This window comes from Apodemus sylvaticus, chromosome 5 (assembly GCF_947179515.1).
Source record: "Apodemus sylvaticus chromosome 5, mApoSyl1.1, whole genome shotgun sequence".
Taxonomy (NCBI): Eukaryota; Metazoa; Chordata; class Mammalia; order Rodentia; family Muridae; genus Apodemus; species Apodemus sylvaticus.
Window position 1 is genome coordinate 163,891,529 of NC_067476.1, and position 16,425 is coordinate 163,907,953.

Genomic DNA, 16,425 nt, shown 5'->3' on the forward strand with positions numbered 1-16,425 from the left:
CAGGCTCAAAATTTTGAATATACAGGTTCTACTCTTGGGAGCTAATAAAACCTTTAAGATGGGACCTAGCTAGGTGACATAGGCCATCAAGTTAAGGAAGGGTGGCTTTGAGGGGTTCAGCCAAACTCTACTGCTTTTTTTTTTTTTTAATATATCCATTTTTTTTAAAGATTCATTTTGTATGAGTGCTCTATCATATACACTTGCGTGCCCTGCCAGAAGAGGGCATCAGATCAATTTATAGATGATAGTGAGCCACCATGTGATTGATGGGAATTGGACTCAGGACCTCTGGAAGAGCAGCCAGTGTTAACCGCTAAGCAATCTTTCCAGCCCCAGAAATGCTGCTTGATTCACTAAGATGTGAAAAGGACATGCCAAAAGCTCCCACTGTTAATGACTGCTGTTCCTTCCAGTCTCCACAACGCACTGAATTCCCCTGGAACTACTAATTAGAGTAAGTCTTTCCTTTGCTCCTTGTTTCGGTCAGATATTCTGTCACAGCAATGAGGAAAGCAATTATGTAAGCATTACCCAGTCTGCTGGGTGTAAAATTGGCTGGACGCCCCTCTCCACACTCATACTTGTGTGCTGCTGTGGGAAGGAGGTTTGAGATCCAGTACCTGCCAGTTGCCTCCCCCCTGGCTGTTGCCCTTGGTATGACTGCAAACATACCCAGTCATTACTGCTTTCACTGGGACACAGACGCTTGTTACTGGACTTGGTAATGTAGGTCCTAGCTAGTGTTGTCAGGAGTCTAGTATGAAGTGGAGGACACCACCATATCCTGGGGGCCCTAACTTTTTTCATTTCCTCCTACTCTGCCTTCTCAGGTGTTCCAGAGCTGAAAGCTTTGTCCACCAAACCCTGCAACACATGTTCAAGTTAAGATGGGAACTAGAGGTAATGGTGCCAGTCTATGATCCCAGAACTCAGGAGGCTGTTGCAGGATAGCTGTGAATTTGAGGCTATATAGTAAAACTGTCTTTAAACAGAAAGGGGGTATGGATGTCAGGGGCTTCTGTGGTGAGTTAGTTGCCTTCAGTCTCCACACCCCAGCAAACACTTCAGCTGAATGCTGGTCAGGATCATCCTGCCAAGTTCTTGCTGCACTGGGTATCTACCTATGTGGGGATATAACAGCTGGATTTAGGTCCAAGTCTTACCAGTAGGTGGCAGTCAAGGGCAGGACCACACACAATTGGGCTGGGCCAACTCCACTAGAATGTTGGCTCTACAGCTCAGCTCCTTTTAAAAAGACAGCAGTGAAAGGCTGGATCCTACCCACGGCACTTGTGCATTTCTGACCCACTACCTTCTGCTCTGATGCAGGTTGCTTCTAGTGATACCTCTAGGCTTCCTGTAATCCCATGAACTGCAGTCAGGGCTCTGTATAGAACACCAGCCAGCACACTACTCTGTGGGCTGTGATACCGCACAGCAGGCAGCATCTAACATAGAAGTGGGGTTGCCAGTTGGAAGTGGGATGCCTTTGCCTGTACCTGTGATAACTAGGGGTTCAAGTTTGAGTGAAGAGAGAGACAAGAACTCTGTAGATATTTATTCTACTTCAAGTAACAAAACCTATGAAGTCCTGTGTTTCAATGGACAGTGATATAACACTCTGCAATACAAAATACAATGTACAGAAATTTCTACAAAGTAAACCTAAAGAAACACACTTGATTTTTATGCTTGTGCATTAAGTTAGAAAATTTTTACATTAAAAAAAAAACCCTTCACATATTATTAGATGTTGAAACTTACACTTTCATGTAATTTAACCTACTATTTGGTTTACAATAGCAAATATACCAAATTGCTATTTTCCCTTGTCTTTTCAACTTAAACATCTGTGCTATAAAGTGAAAAAATTTGTAGTGATGTACAGTGAAATAAGACTCCGAAGAACAAACGAAGCTAATTCTCTATCTGAAAAAGTAAGTTTATGAAAATATAAAAGGAACTATCAAACATATTTGCACAGTCAGATAAGTTAGCTGGCCTTCTCACAGCGTCTTCAGAGGCAATCGGCGGCGACACAGCAGATATCCTTTCATGAAGCAGGCTGCTTCACCACCATCCTGTTTCCAGATTTGGTACAAACATTGCCCCATCCCACCGAGAAGCTTCCACACCCATCACCTGTCTGGAGTCTGTGAATTTGCAGAGAGCCACTCTGAGGGCAGCAATGGGCAATGCTTGACTCCTGTCTCTTCCCTCTTAAACTGCTCTGAACCGAACCTTTCTTTAGGCTGATATATTTGAACATTTAAAAATAAATTGTTATTTAAAATGTAACAATTTCCACTAGGACAGATTATTTCTAATTATGTTCTGAAAAAACTTCTAAGGTGATGCATTGCTGGGAGCCAGGCCTCAGAAGGCAGTTTTCCCACAGCTACAATTGCGTACAACCCCCAGCTCACCTCCACAACAGCACTTTCCAACCAGGACAGCACTGAGAGCGCGCGCCTGGATAGACGGAAACAGAGATCGCTACACAGGGAAAGGTAGCTCTAAGGTCCACTGAAATCTTAAAACTTACACCAGTCAAGTTATTGGAAAAAAATTTATAATCTGAAAAAAAAGCAATATGCTTTTGTAGACATTTTCCCATTTCTCTAATTTTAAATGGAAATATTTTTAAAAATCAGAATTGTAAAGTTGGGAAATCTCGTAACAAACCATTATACACAAAATTACAGTAATTCCTGAAGTCCAGAATATTATATCCTGCATATAAGTTCATAGCTATTTCAAAAACTCTTTGCTCAACACATTTTATGCACTTGGCTTTTAAAGGGGTCTTTGCCAGGCTGAGCCTATATACACAATAGCTGACACAGGTCTTTGTCCACACCAGCAGGTCCTGTCACCAGCCCTGAGTGCAATGGCCTCTAGGCCTGGGCTGCAGCAGGGCCCCCCTCAGAGGTCCTGGCCTCAGGCTTCAGGTCCCGAGGGCTTTCTCTGCTCTTGCTGCGGTCCTTCCGGTCCCGGCCTCGGTCCCGGTCCCTGTCTCGGGCTCTCTCACGGTCCCTGTCTCGGTCTCTGCTCCTGGACCTGTCTCGGTCTCGCCGCCTTTCACGGTCCCGGTCGCGATTCCGGCTTCTCTCGCGGCTCCGGTCCCACTCCTTAGCCCTGTCGTTGTCTCGCTCCCTGTCCCTGTTGGAGCTCCTATCCCTGCCTTTGTCCCACTCCCGATGCCGGTCCCAGTCCCGGTTCCTCTCCCAGTCTTTCTCTCGACTCCAGTTTCTGCCTCTCTCTCGCTCTCGCCTCCTATCCTCAAATACCCGGCCCTGCCGGCTCTCCAACCCTTGGGCTTCAGGCTCGTCCAGAGGCTTTTCTTTAGGTCCTGCTTCAAATCGTTCCCTCTGTCTCCCTTCGAAAGCTGGGTTCCTATACTCATGGCCTTTGCCTTCTCGGAACTCAGATGTAGCCCACTGCCCATCGGCCTCATGGCCCTGTCCAGGCACAGCACTGGGAGGCAGAGCAGTGGCTGGGCCTGCCTCATCCCATCGGTCCTTCCTATGCTGAGGAGGATGGCTTGGTAGCTCCAACAGGGGCCGAGGGGGAGGCTTCACAGGCTGTGAAGATGGGCCTTGAAAGTGAAATCGAGAAGGCGGCTGCTCATTTTTTTCAGGAAAAGGTGCGGGGCCCCTTGGTCCTCCATATGGCAAGGGTGCCGATGCCCTCTGGCCCGCAAACCTTGGTGGTGAGTTCACTCTCTGCTCTTCGAACTGCTGGGGCTGAACGCCCCTGGGGCCTGGCATAAAACCCGGTGCTTGGCCCCTGGCTCCTTCAAACTGGCCAGGGTGAGCACCCCGGGAATTTTCAAACTGACTAGGATGGGGCCCACGTGGGCCCACGAAATGACCAGGTGGTGGTCCCCTTTGGCCTCCAAACTGAGAGGGTGGAGGTCCTCCACGGGGCCCTTTCATCTGAGTTAGCAGTGGCCGTCTCTGGCCTCCAAACTGAAAGGGTGCCCTGTTCCCCATGAATTGGGCCTGATCTGGTCCTTCACATTGAGCAGGGGCACCTGTCATCTCGTTGTACGGAGTGTCCTGGAATTCCCTTTTCTCCCCATGAGGATCCTTGCGATCTTCAAATTGGGTTGGTGCTCCTCCTCTGGGCCCACCGAGATAAGAAGGTGAGAGTCCCCTGTTGTCCCCATAGGGAGGTGGCCCATGTTGCCCAGAGAATAAGGAAGGGATTGGTGGCTTCTGCGCCCCAAATCTGGCAGGTGGAGGGCCTCTTGATCCATCACTGTTAGGAACAATGTTCTCTTCTGAAAAAGGAGGGACTGGCCCCCTAGGTCCTGGGAAACTGGGGCCATGATGACCTGACATCCCAAAAGTGCGTGGTGCAGGTTCACGCTGGCCAGGAAACTGAGGCTGAGGGACCCCTCCCCTCTGCCCAGGTGGGGGGAATGAAGTAGTGCTCTCACCAGGCCTAGGCTGTGGCTCTCTGCTGTCCTCCATATCAGCTACTGGGCTGTCACTCCTCCCAGCAGACTGAGCACCCCTGGGGTCCTCATATTGGGATGAGCCAAGAGATGTTTCCTGAGACATAAATGTGGGCCCTGAGAAAGGCTCCCTGCCTCCAGAACTAAAATTCTGGGCCTCAGGTTGCAAAGGGAAGCTGGGTGGAAAGGTGGTGCTAGGGGGCGTGGGCAGCAGCACTCTGCGGGGTGGTGCTGGCCTAGCTGTGCCATCCCCAGCTGTGGGAAGGTGGCTGGTGTCCAGGGGTAATGAGACGGGGTTACCAGGGTGCTCACATTTCTGGATGTCATGTTCAGGTCTCAACACAGTGTTTTCACTTGGAGCCCAGGGAACAGCCATTGATTCCTTGGCTTCTGCAGCCAGCCCAGGGCCCTGGACTACTGTAGTTCCAGCAGGGGTCTCCCTGGCAGGTAGGGTGCTTTGTGGGCCAGGTGTGCTTCCTGTGGAGGCCCTAGGAAGGGATTCATTCTCCGTGTTTTCTGCAGCGAGCCGCCTGGCCTGCCTTGGGTCCCTATTTTGTCTTGAGTCTAAGTTGTGGTTGGTGCTTACGGCTCCCTGACTTGGGTCCAGGGCTTGCTGTTCTTGAGAGAACAGCTCTGTCTTGCCCAAGGAAGACTTGGGAGGTGGTGACATCAATGCATCTGACACAGAGAAGTGTGCCATGGACACACCCACAGCAGCCCTCTGCTGTCGAAGGGCTTCTTCTTGCTCCTCCAGCTGCCTCTTTTGCTCCTCAATCTGCTTATTTAGCTCTTCTAACATTTTCTGCTGCTCTACCAGAGAAGCACTGGAAGCATCGGTGGTGAAGTCTGCAGGCCTTTCTGTGGAGCTGATTTTCACACACATGCGATTGGGCAAGTCATCAATGGTCACTTTGGCTTCTTCTAAGATAGTCTCATCTTCTGGATCATAGGCCACCTCTTCCCTTTCAGCTGTCTCAGGAACACTTTGCACATCATGTGGCCTCCCTGGATCAGCAAGCAGGGTATGAAACGCTCGCTCAGGGTTGTACTCTTCTTCAGGGTCATAGGGCCTGTCATCTTCTTCCTCCTCCTCCAGAGCCTTGTCTTTTGAGAACTGACCAAACTGTTGAACAATTGGATCCAACAAAGGAACTGCTGACATGGCATCCTCCCCCTTGGCCTTGGAGTCCTGATGTGGAGATGGAGTAGACCCAACAGATTCTTTACCAGATGGCTCAAATGATTTCTTTTTCCCAAAGAGAGTCTGCAGGATGTGTTCCAGAGGTGAGGCTGTTTTTGAAGTGGCAGCAGTCACAGGGGAAGCTGTGGTAGTGATCACTGCTGATGTGGTGGGTGCTGTGACAGTGCTGGTGGACCCTGGCTTGAGGGATGACAGTATTTTCAATACTGGGGGTTCAGGAAGAGGAGGAGGGGGTGGAGGAGAGCCAGGGGGAGTGGTGCTGCTGGCAGCTGTGTCTGCAGAGTGCACATTGTACTTGGGCAGCTTCTTCTCGGATGGCAAGGCTGCAGTTACTTTGGGATAGACTGAAGTTTCTATTTCGTCCTGTTGGAGTCGAGTCCGCTTCTCATCTGTCTTGTCTAACTCACCAGCACTTGAAGGTCGTTTCACTTTCTGACATATTACTAACCCAAGTATTATATTTGGACGTGGTGACTCAAGACCTGGAAAACAAAACATTTATACAGACTTTAGAAACTGAGCCTCACTCCCACCCTCTTCTATGGCTTTCTGTGGGGGAACTTCAATAGGTAGAAAAAGAAGATTCTGTAGTAAAATAAAATGCCAAGTTTGAGAAGCTGTTTGCAGCAGAAGGCCAAGAGTTCCTGAATGTACCAGCACACACCCAGTCCCACCTCTAGTAGCCTGAAAGGGGCCTCTCATGATAGATCAATATCTGATCAGAAACCAGAAAATAAGAACTCAAGTGAGCAATTCCACCTCATATCCGAATCTATATTCTATCTTTCCAGTTACTGAAATGAGAAAGCTACAGAAAAGGCGAGAGAGAGAAGCTGCCACTGGCAGGGGGCAACAATGTTTAAAGTCTCAGCTTTACTCTCTCATTTCCTTCTGCATGCCAGAAGAGAGCAACCCCTTTTAGCTTTAACATATTAAGCTAAGTTTAACACACATTAAGTTAAATATACTAAGTTAGCAAATATTTAATTAGGGACCAATTAAACTGAATCTACAATGACACACAAGCAGTACAGTAAATTTAGTGTCTGGTGTCAAAATTATTGTAACGAGAAAACAAAACACAATTTAAAACAAAATTCATTGGGTATTCCTATTTCAAGTAGTTGTTACTGAGCTGTGTATGGTGGACACAAACGCTATCCCAGCAACAGGAGAGCTGTGAGCTCAGGATATATAGCAGGATTATAAAGCAACCACCAACCACCTACTGCTTAAGTCTTTGTAAACACTGAGTCCTGGGCTTGAATGAAAAACAGGGCATTTGATAATGGTGGTAATGGCCACACTCCAGGGAGGAAGTGCTAGGGAGATTCAGAGCACATTGCTTTTAAAGGCAAGGACTACTCTAAAACCGTGTGGCAAGCCAACTCAGGAATGTCAGCTTTCCATTACTGCTTCCCACTCCTGTACGTAGAACAAAGCAAGGAAAAGTCCAGGTTACAAATTTTGTAACTTGGGTCTGGGGTGGGATGGGGATGGCATAGTGTCAAGGGTACAAATGTAAAGTGAAATAAGCTATCAATCTGTTCATACTACTTAATTTACTTTTATAAAAATATTCATATTATAATCTTCAAGCACTTAAAATTATCAAAGATTTTGTGTTCAAGTTACTGTAAATGATTGCTTTTAGACATATTATGTAGTTAGTTCTAAGAGCCCTACAATTCCTAAATTCCAGTAAAGCTTAGCACACAATGGGGAAGAGACCCCATACCAAGCCCTCCTCCCACTTTCCAGTGCTAGCCTCTTCCTGGAGGGATATCAAAAACTGAAAGGGCTGTAATTGTCTGGTGTGTATCCGAGAAAGAGCTGGAAGGCAGAAACAAAAAAAAAACCCCTGGAGAGCAGGCCAATCTCACCTAACATATCTAAATTTCTCCACTTAGAATGTGTAGAAAGCTATCTATCAAGTTTTCTAAGGAGATATTATGGGGATTTTAAACTTAAAAACAGCAGCTACTATTTGCTTCCTAGGAACTATATGGCTTGTTAAGATCTATAGTATAGGGTAATTGCTAACCCATATTTATAGCCTTTCTGGGCAAGTCTGTAGAAAATGGCCAGAGCTTGCAAGTTTGAGTTATGAAAATTTGCTGGAACATCTGGGCCTCAAATGTTTTACTGAATGGCTCTGTAAGCCAGCCTCTTTCTAGGTTGTTGGCTGGGGATGAGGCAGTGGCAGGCTATGATGGGGGACAGTGCTAAGGGCTGATCAGTAGTCCTCCACAAGAGGGGTCATATTACCTCATTCCAGAAAAGGCTTTCAGACCACCTAAGTATAGGTGATGAGCCCTCCACTGTATCAGACTCCTGTTCTAGTATAGACTGCAACCAAAAAGTCAAAAGGTCTAAGGTATTCATTGTTTTAAAAAGGAAAGAAAAAGAACACCCATGTCCCAGCACAGCAGGATGCTCCAACTGGTAGCTGTTTATTTTATGCTGGTTTTGAGCCACAGCAGGCTGCCTCCATGACATCTCACCAGCAGATGTTTCTGTCAACCAGCAGATGTTTCTGTCACCTGGGCATCATGTGCATACCGCAGGGCTCCACAGGCTGGTCCATGGTCTTTAAATTTCTGGCTAACCTGCCCAGAATGTATAGCCCTATTCTGAAACAGTATTCACAGGGAATGCTGGCTCATATGCATTATCTACTCAGGGGTGTGAGAGCAGGAGGATCTTCATGAGTTCAAGGCCAATTATATGGTGACTTCCAGGGCAGCCGGGACCAAAACTGAGTTGAGAAAAAACAAATAAACCCAAATTCGACTGTAAGCTGGGAACAGCATAATCTTGTCAATAATCAAATTTAATTATTCATCTTGGGCCTTGGAAGTATCTTCACTGAGGAGGACATGTCCCATTGTTAATGACTCTGCTCCATTGTGTAAGCAAGGTGTGACACATAGGAAACGCCAATGAAGGTCAAATGGTCCAACTCTCCATTTCTACCCCACACCTGGAAGAGGGGCAGTGGAGGTCCAGGTTTCTTGGGGTCCACTTTCCAGGCTTGCAGTATTTTGTCAACCATCAGGTTAAGAGTTCAGATCCCTGGAGTGTGAGGTATATGGCCTGAGAAGCAATGGACACTCCGGCTGCAGTGCAGATGTGAGGTTCACAAGAGCCAGCCACTAACACAGGGTGGCAGCTACTTGCTCACCACCCTCCTTGGGGTTCTTATGAGGCTGTTAATTCACACAATGAGGCAAAAAAGCATGGGAGACTGACATATCAGATGCAGGTAAAATGTGCTGTCCTACAGGATACATGGCTTAGTGCTATTTCCTGTGTTTAAGGGCAGATGTCTGGCCTTTGGACTCAGGGGTATCAGAAAGGAAAGAGAAACCCGACAAGGGTGCAAGTGAAAAGTTGTGCCAGTTAATCTCCCAAGGCCTGGATCCAGTCATGTTATCAACAGTCTGCAAAATGTGGAAGAACCCCCTGCTTCTACAGACAGTGGGAGGTGGTACTATGACTTGTATGCATGTTAGCACATTCTGTTTATTAACAGAATCATCCCAAAACTGACTCCCGCTGACCTGCCAAACTGACCTTTATCCCCAAATCTAACAGCATGTTCACCATGTTCAAAGTGAAAATCCTTTAATGGTCTGAATCTGTCAAAACCGAAATGTTCACACCTGCTGCATCAGAAAACTGTGGAGTTTTTAGTTATGACTTGGATACACTTGGCAAATGAGGGAACTGTATACTTCCCAACCCACTTAGCACACACACACTCGCGCACATATCCTTCCTGCACTCTGACGCTCTACTCTAAGACCAGGGTAGAGCCACTGCACCCAGTGCATACTTGGGGTAACAAGGGCGCTGTCCATCTTCTTCCAGGTGCTCAAGAACAAAGGACACCATGGAGCAAGCCAGTCTGCATGCCCCCCAGGTGCACCACCTGGCAGGACATTGGGAGCCACTGTACTACCAGAAGAGAGTTATGCTGGTTTACAAGGAGCAGAGGTAGACCTAGGGCATGTGGCCCTAGCTACCACATGGTTCCAAGTCAAACAAACAATGACCAGTTTCCATGACATATTTTTATTGATTTAGATCAAAGTAGTACATTTCATTCAACACCATATTTGACTTTGGTTACAGTTTCTGTGCAAAGCTTTGATACATACACAAGAAAACTGGAGTGCTTACCTGCTAGTATTTCAAAGCATACAACTTTCCAGCTAATGGAATTGTTTAAAGTAAAACACAAAGACACTGGAGTTGATACTCCCCAAGGAATGCTTTCTATGGATAGAGGCATGCCCTTCCCCTCAGAGTACCTGAGGGTGGTTTGGGGAGGAAACTGGCTACATTCTGAGTGGACTGAGGGGTGCAACAGGCACCCACATAAGAACCAAGTGTCTTGGTTTTTCTCCAACCAGGCAGTATGCCCCAATGAATATCGAGTGGGCGTGTAAGTTTTGGACTCAGTGCTGTCGGGGCTGGGTAGAAGGGGAAGTACTCCCTGTAAATACTCTAGCTCATTTGACTAAGGCCACAAGTTGCCTGAGTTGTTGGGGCTTTAAGACAGCATCTAAACTACAGTGGAGAGGATGGACAGCGGGGTCAGAGGGACCTAAGTTTCCTAGCTGTCCTTTGAAATATCCATACCAGATAATAAACATCAGTGTCAAGCAGAGTAAGAACAGACAGCATTTTTGTGGAAAATCATTATAAAACCACAAGGGCACTAGTGTCATTAAGAAACCCAGCAGCTCAGGATGCACTGGATGGGTCTGTGAACCACAAACTCTACACAAAGAACCAACTGCTGGCAGGGGATATCCTCAGGGTGTGGCCAGAGTACTTTTGAGGTCTCATCTTTTAAATGAGAAAAACAGCTCAAGAGGCCAATGTCAGAAACTACTTGGCCCTGAGTACAGATGGAAGACCATCGGCAGTCCCATATATAGCGGTCCCATATATAGAAACTGAGGCACATACAGTGGGTTACTTTCCTGCAAGGCCCTCTCTACTCCCATCATGAACTTTGGTACATATGCTTCATGGGACTACTCTACCTGGTCACACCAGGATATCCTAGCACCTGCTGTGATAGCAGCTTAAGGCTAGATCTTCATCACTCACAGCCTAAAGGCAGAGCCTTTACAACCAGGGAAGGGCTTTGAGTATTCAGACCCAAGCCCCAGTAATTTCCTAGGTATATACTTTGACCTCCAGCTTTTTGGGTAGCTGGTATTCATGTGGGGCCACAGGTTGGCTGAGGGGACAGAGCTACCATCTATAGATGGCCCAAGGTGTCCAGGGCTTCTGTTAAGATTAGACACGATGAGGACAGGCAAAACCAAGCCAGAAAAAAGGCTCCAGCCCATCCTTGTACACATACAGTACACACAAACATAACTCTCTCTTCTCTCCTCTCTCTCTCTCTCTCTCTCTCTCACACACACACACACACACACACACACACTCTGTACACCTAGAAAGTGCCAAGTCAAGCCATCAGTATATATCACAGGTCCAGCTACCAGCCTGGCCTAGGCCAAAGTTGTTTGCACTAACAGCATGCAAATACCACACACATGTAATTGTGGCAACAGTATAATTAAAAACTGTCTATCAGTCCTATGGTCTAATTATGAAATATTTCATTACTTTTCTAGAGCCCTACCTTTTGAGTGCACCCTTCAGTGTCATGGCCCCAGCAAGTGTGTCCTCTACCTGGCCAGCCACTGACCATGCGTAGTGGTGATCAATGCCCATCACTTAGTAGAATATAGTATGCTAAGTCCCATTTCCGGTCACTTGGAAGTACAGTGTGACCTTGCCCTGTCTCAGCTTGCTAGCCCACCACCCTGCACCCAGATGGCTGTGCATCAACAACTGCTGTGCCATTCCTCTGGTGGTCTTCTTCCTGGCCCTGGGAACCTCCTGCAAGTACTATTTGGTTAAGGGTCTCATGCACCCCAATACCCATGTACTCTGCAGGCTCAACACTCCAAACAGTCTGTCCTCATTTGGCAATGCTGAGATGAAGATGAGGTAGAGGGACTGTGAAGGAGGAAGTGCTGCTTTTGTTTATAAGGAAACAGGAGGCAAGGGATCTAACTCACAATTCTGAGATAAAAGGTGTGTTTTTCCACCAGAGAGGAAGGTGCCCAGGGGCAATACTATAGGCACCACATGTAGACATAAACTCCTACCCACCAGCTGAGATACATCTAAGTAACTGGCTGCTTTTCACACAGGTGCCAAGGGTCAGCTTCTGGATCTTCACTTCCAGGAGAACTGGATACCTCTTTACCCATGGTCATGAATATGCTGGCCAGAGCTCTTCACGTGGCTGTCATCAAGCATTTCCAGGCCACCTTCTGCCACCCAGATGGTGGCTTTTTTTTTTTTTTTAAATCCCCAATACAGCTTCACAGAACGCACTAATACACTTTGCTTTTGAAATGTACTGGGCACTAAAAATCATCTAGTGTATCATACCACTAACATTTACCCAGCATTATGACACAAACCAACACTTAATGTGCACATATTGGGTAACTGCAGGCACAGGTAAACCCATGCCATGAACTAAGAGCAGTCTGTAGTTGGTAGAGGGCTGTGATTGGGGCAATGGGCTTGGGGCTTCAACATCCTACCCAATTTAGGTGTAGCACAAGTGGTATGGGGTACAGGTCTCGGGGTATTCAGGAGCTACTTCCATGACAGCACGTTCAAGAATATTTAGCCCGTATCAAACCCACTGGCTAATAAGACTAGTCCTCTGGAGACATGACAGAAATGACCATTTCAGGCACCTAGTGCCATGAGAACACTTCGATGGTGCTCAGCAGAACCACAGACCACTATATCAGGCCCTTCTGTGTCATCTGAACTACACCTTGTGTTTCTTTGTATGTAATCTGTTAAACAATACTTCCAAGGAAAGAGCAAATCTAAGTAGTATGCAAAAGATGAAATAACTTACAGTATGTGCAGTGACTGAAAAGCAGTCATTTTAGGACACTTTTCTATGGCACTGTTACTGGACCCCTTAGGAATCAAGTCCTGTGGAGAAGTCCCTTGGAATGGAAGAGGTCAGCTAGCTCACTTTGAGTAGAGTGGCTACAGTAAGAGCTACTTTCTTTCTGGAGTAGAAGGCACGCCCTGTCTCTCCTCTTTAGGTCTGGTTCTTGGTCCCGACATTTCAACAGCTCTCTGGTTTGAGGCAGCAAAGAATTTGGTTTTAAGCAGGAATTCAATTTTCATATGAACTGAGATACTTTTAGAGCTGTGTGCCTACATTTCAGAGAGCAGATTCTTCTGCCATGCATGGTTCCACTGTTCATCCTAATCTAGTGAGAATCCATATTCTCCTGGGAATTTGGGCCAGGAGGCCAACGTCCCTGTGACAACCTGGGAAGACTGTGTCAGTGAAAAGGACTGTGTGGGGACTGGCTGAACCTAATCACCTCCCAGAAACTGGGTGCTTACCTGGGCCCTCAAAGGGCAAGAGTTTGGACGGCACAGGGTCCTTAGCACTCAGTGGGATCAGGTACAGGTCCTTGACATGCCTGTTGTTATTAGCTACAACCCCAAAGCGGCCACGGCTGCTAAAATAGGAGTAGAGAGAGATGTACGCAACCTCCTCCTCCTCAGTGGCAGGGTGGAAACGGATCAGACAGAGCTCCTGTAAGGGACACAGAGCACAAGGAAGCATGCTCAGTCCTCCTTCAGATGCAGACCCTAAGGCACTGTCTAGTAATTCTGACCTGACTGTCATAGTCCTATTGTCTACTCTTTAACACAAATCAAGGGTAAAGAACACAGGTTCCAGTCAGACTGCTGGGCTGAAACCATTACCACTCCCAGGACTTCCAGTGAGTGATTATGTACAGTTGCCAGTTCAGGCATGTCTGACACCAAGCTTTCAGTATTCTATGATGACAGAACTGCGCCACTGACAGAACACCATCAGCAAGTGCCGTCTGGGTATCTCCACAACAGAAAGTCATTATATATAGCTTACCTCCCCTCAATCTGGTACAAATTATAGACCACTACCAAAAAATTCATCACACACATTACCTGCAGCTGACCGAAGGGAGTTTTAGGAACCCAAAGCCTGTGTGTGAGCTAAGACTGTGCCTAAGCCAGAATGCCTCCAAGTTGCTTTCTTTTCTCTTAGTCATGATTGAGAAACACAAAGCCACTGTATTTACTAAAATCTGAATGCACTCATACCATTATGATAAAATAGACACTATACTCAAGTACACTTCACACCTTGGCATACTTATAAGTTATAAAAGTGTGAGTAAACACAACCTCCTACTGCTGCAGCGAGCACACTGTACACAGGTACCTTGGACACCGATGACTTGAGTTTGCCAACGTAATCCCACACGGTCTTTGGAGCAATCCTTCCACCGATGTGGATAGTGTCTGGCAAATCCTACACAGGAAGAATATGCAGTGAACACCTGAGCTGAAGCCTTGAGAGACTGACATAATAATTCTAAAACATGAGACCACACAACGAAACCACAACTTTAAAGAAAATGCCGGTGGGGGAGGCTAACCACATGCCTTCCAAGAATATTGTGTTTAGAAGATGAGGCAGAGAACTGGGATGCTTGACTTCTTGTTCACATTTCTGTCTCTGGCCATACTGCATTACCTGTTGCCACAGGGTAGCATGAAAACATACACACACACATACACATACACACATACACACAAAAGAGAGGGAGGGCAGGGGAGGGAGGAAAGGAAGGAGAGAGGAGGGGAAGAGGGAGGAAGGGGAGGGAGAGGGGGAGAGGGAGAGAGAAAGTGGGAGAGAGAGAAAGAGGGAGGGGTGAGGGGGAGGGGGAGGGAGAGAGAGAGAGAGAGAGAGAGAGAGAGAGGGAGGGGGGGAGGAGAAAGAGAAAGAGAGTGAATGAGTGCTCTTGGTTCTAACCTCACTGAGATAATCCAAACACCCAGAGACAGGATATGCCTTAGTGACAAATTTTGCTACACTCTGCATATTAATAAATCCTTTCCAAATCGTGTTCAGTCGAGACAAAAAAAGGGTTGTGTCTCCTTCTGGCGGGGATCGTGATTCTGAAATGCTGTAAAACCAAACAATAAAAAACACATTAATTTCCTTTTGTACAACTGATTATTTCAAAGTATGATGACTTCATACTTAGGAGCAAAAGAGAATCCTAAGGTTGGCGGCTTCCAATTATTTACCAAGCAACTATTTAAGTCATAATGACTTAGACATTTGGTCAAGAAAATAAGTTGAACAAGCAACAAATTGAAATAGCCATTAATTTAAAAATTTTGTATTTAAGTTAATATTTAAAAATTTAAAAACTTTTAAAATTTAAAATTTTTGTATCTAATATTTAGGTGTCAACTAGGCAGCTAAGAAATTGAGCATTTTTAGCTAAGTTGGGTTTCTGATAAGTCTAATTGCCAGCTTCTCCGGTCAGTCTAAAGGTAGAGTTTGAGGTTTGCGAAAACCCCATCCTAAAAACATACCTTGGTGATGGTGGTACTGACAGGTATCTCGGGTCAGGAGAGGAGGATGGCTTAGCCAGTATGGACTTGGGCACCACTGCAGACGTCAACACAGGTTTTAGCATGTCCAGTTTGGTTTCTGAAGTCTGGGAGTTGTCCAGTTGGGCTGCCATGGAGGTTGTGACTGTGCATGACCCACTCAGGGCAGTTCTGGGGTCTCGACCAGACACTGTGACTGTGGTGACCACCCCATTCCCGCCAGAGGCAGAAGAGGGAGAAAGGCCACCCAGAGAAGAAGGCTCAGGGTGGCTGTCACCTAGAGACTCAGGGAAACACTTTCTCTCCTGATTAAGACTAGATATACTCTCCAGGTCTGGCTCAGAGGCATTTTCAGGCAGCGTCTCTGCAATCCCTTCATCAGCAGTGCTAGGGACTGCATCAGGTGGAGAGTTCTCATGCCTGGGCTTTAAGTCTTCTTTCTTAGAAGCTGAAAGCTTTTGCTTCTTAGGAGCTGGTTCATCCTCTGATGAGGAAACCTGACCTGAAGAATATGAGGGGAGGAGAACACATTCAAGAGCTCAGCTCAAATGTGGTGAAGGGACTGTCAATCAAAAGCACCATCATGGATACAAGGCTACACCTTGTAAAGAAACCACTATCTAAACTTGCCTAGAATACAGCTAGTTAGAAGAGCAATTTTAAACAAAATCAAGTTTTGTCTTCTTTTCACAGTTTCAGCCCCTAAATTATGCTCACCTGTACAGATTTTACAGTTTAAATCAAACAGATGGGCCCGGTGCTGACTTGTTGTGTCCTTCAGCATGCTGCTGAAGACATCCAGGAGAGGTGCTGTGCTCTTCTCAGGGGCGGCTCGTACTGATTCTTGTTGTTCCTACAAGTGAGATGAAGTAGGTCTTGCCTTTGTTGTTTTCTTGAGACTATCCCGCAATGTAGCAGAGGATGACCCTGAGACTCCTGGTCCTCCTTCTATCTAGAGCAGTGGTTCTCAACTTTCCTAATGCCAAGACCCTATAATACAGTTCCCCATGTTGTGGAGGCCCCAACCATAAAATTACTTTGGTTGATATTTTATAACTAATTTTGAAACTTTTAATTAATAATTAAAGTATCTAGACAGGCGGTGGTGGTGCACGCCTGTAATCCCAGCACTCTGGTCTACAGAGTGAGTTCCAGGACAGTCAGGGCTATACAGAGAAACCCTGTCTCAAAAAAAACCAAAAAAACCAAAAAAAAAAAAATT

At 46.5% G+C, this 16,425-nt stretch overlaps 1 protein-coding gene across 2 annotated transcripts in view; it reads right to left on the bottom strand.

Moving 5' to 3' along the window:
- Window positions 1–2,105: 2,105 nt before the first annotated feature.
- Window positions 2,106–16,425, bottom strand: part of Dido1 (death inducer-obliterator 1) — a 52,070-nt gene continuing 37,750 nt past the window's right edge. For both annotated transcript variants that reach the window (XM_052184534.1, XM_052184532.1), the window contains exons 12-17: window positions 15,921–16,056; window positions 15,186–15,705; window positions 14,614–14,767; window positions 14,020–14,109; window positions 13,149–13,344; window positions 2,106–6,148 (exon numbers count right to left, since the gene is read on the bottom strand). In XM_052184534.1, the coding sequence (XP_052040494.1) occupies window positions 2,901–6,148; window positions 13,149–13,344; window positions 14,020–14,109; window positions 14,614–14,767; window positions 15,186–15,705; window positions 15,921–16,056 (4,344 nt within the window). In that variant the 3' untranslated portion in view covers window positions 2,106–2,900. The remainder of the gene's footprint in view (window positions 6,149–13,148; window positions 13,345–14,019; window positions 14,110–14,613; window positions 14,768–15,185; window positions 15,706–15,920; window positions 16,057–16,425) is intronic.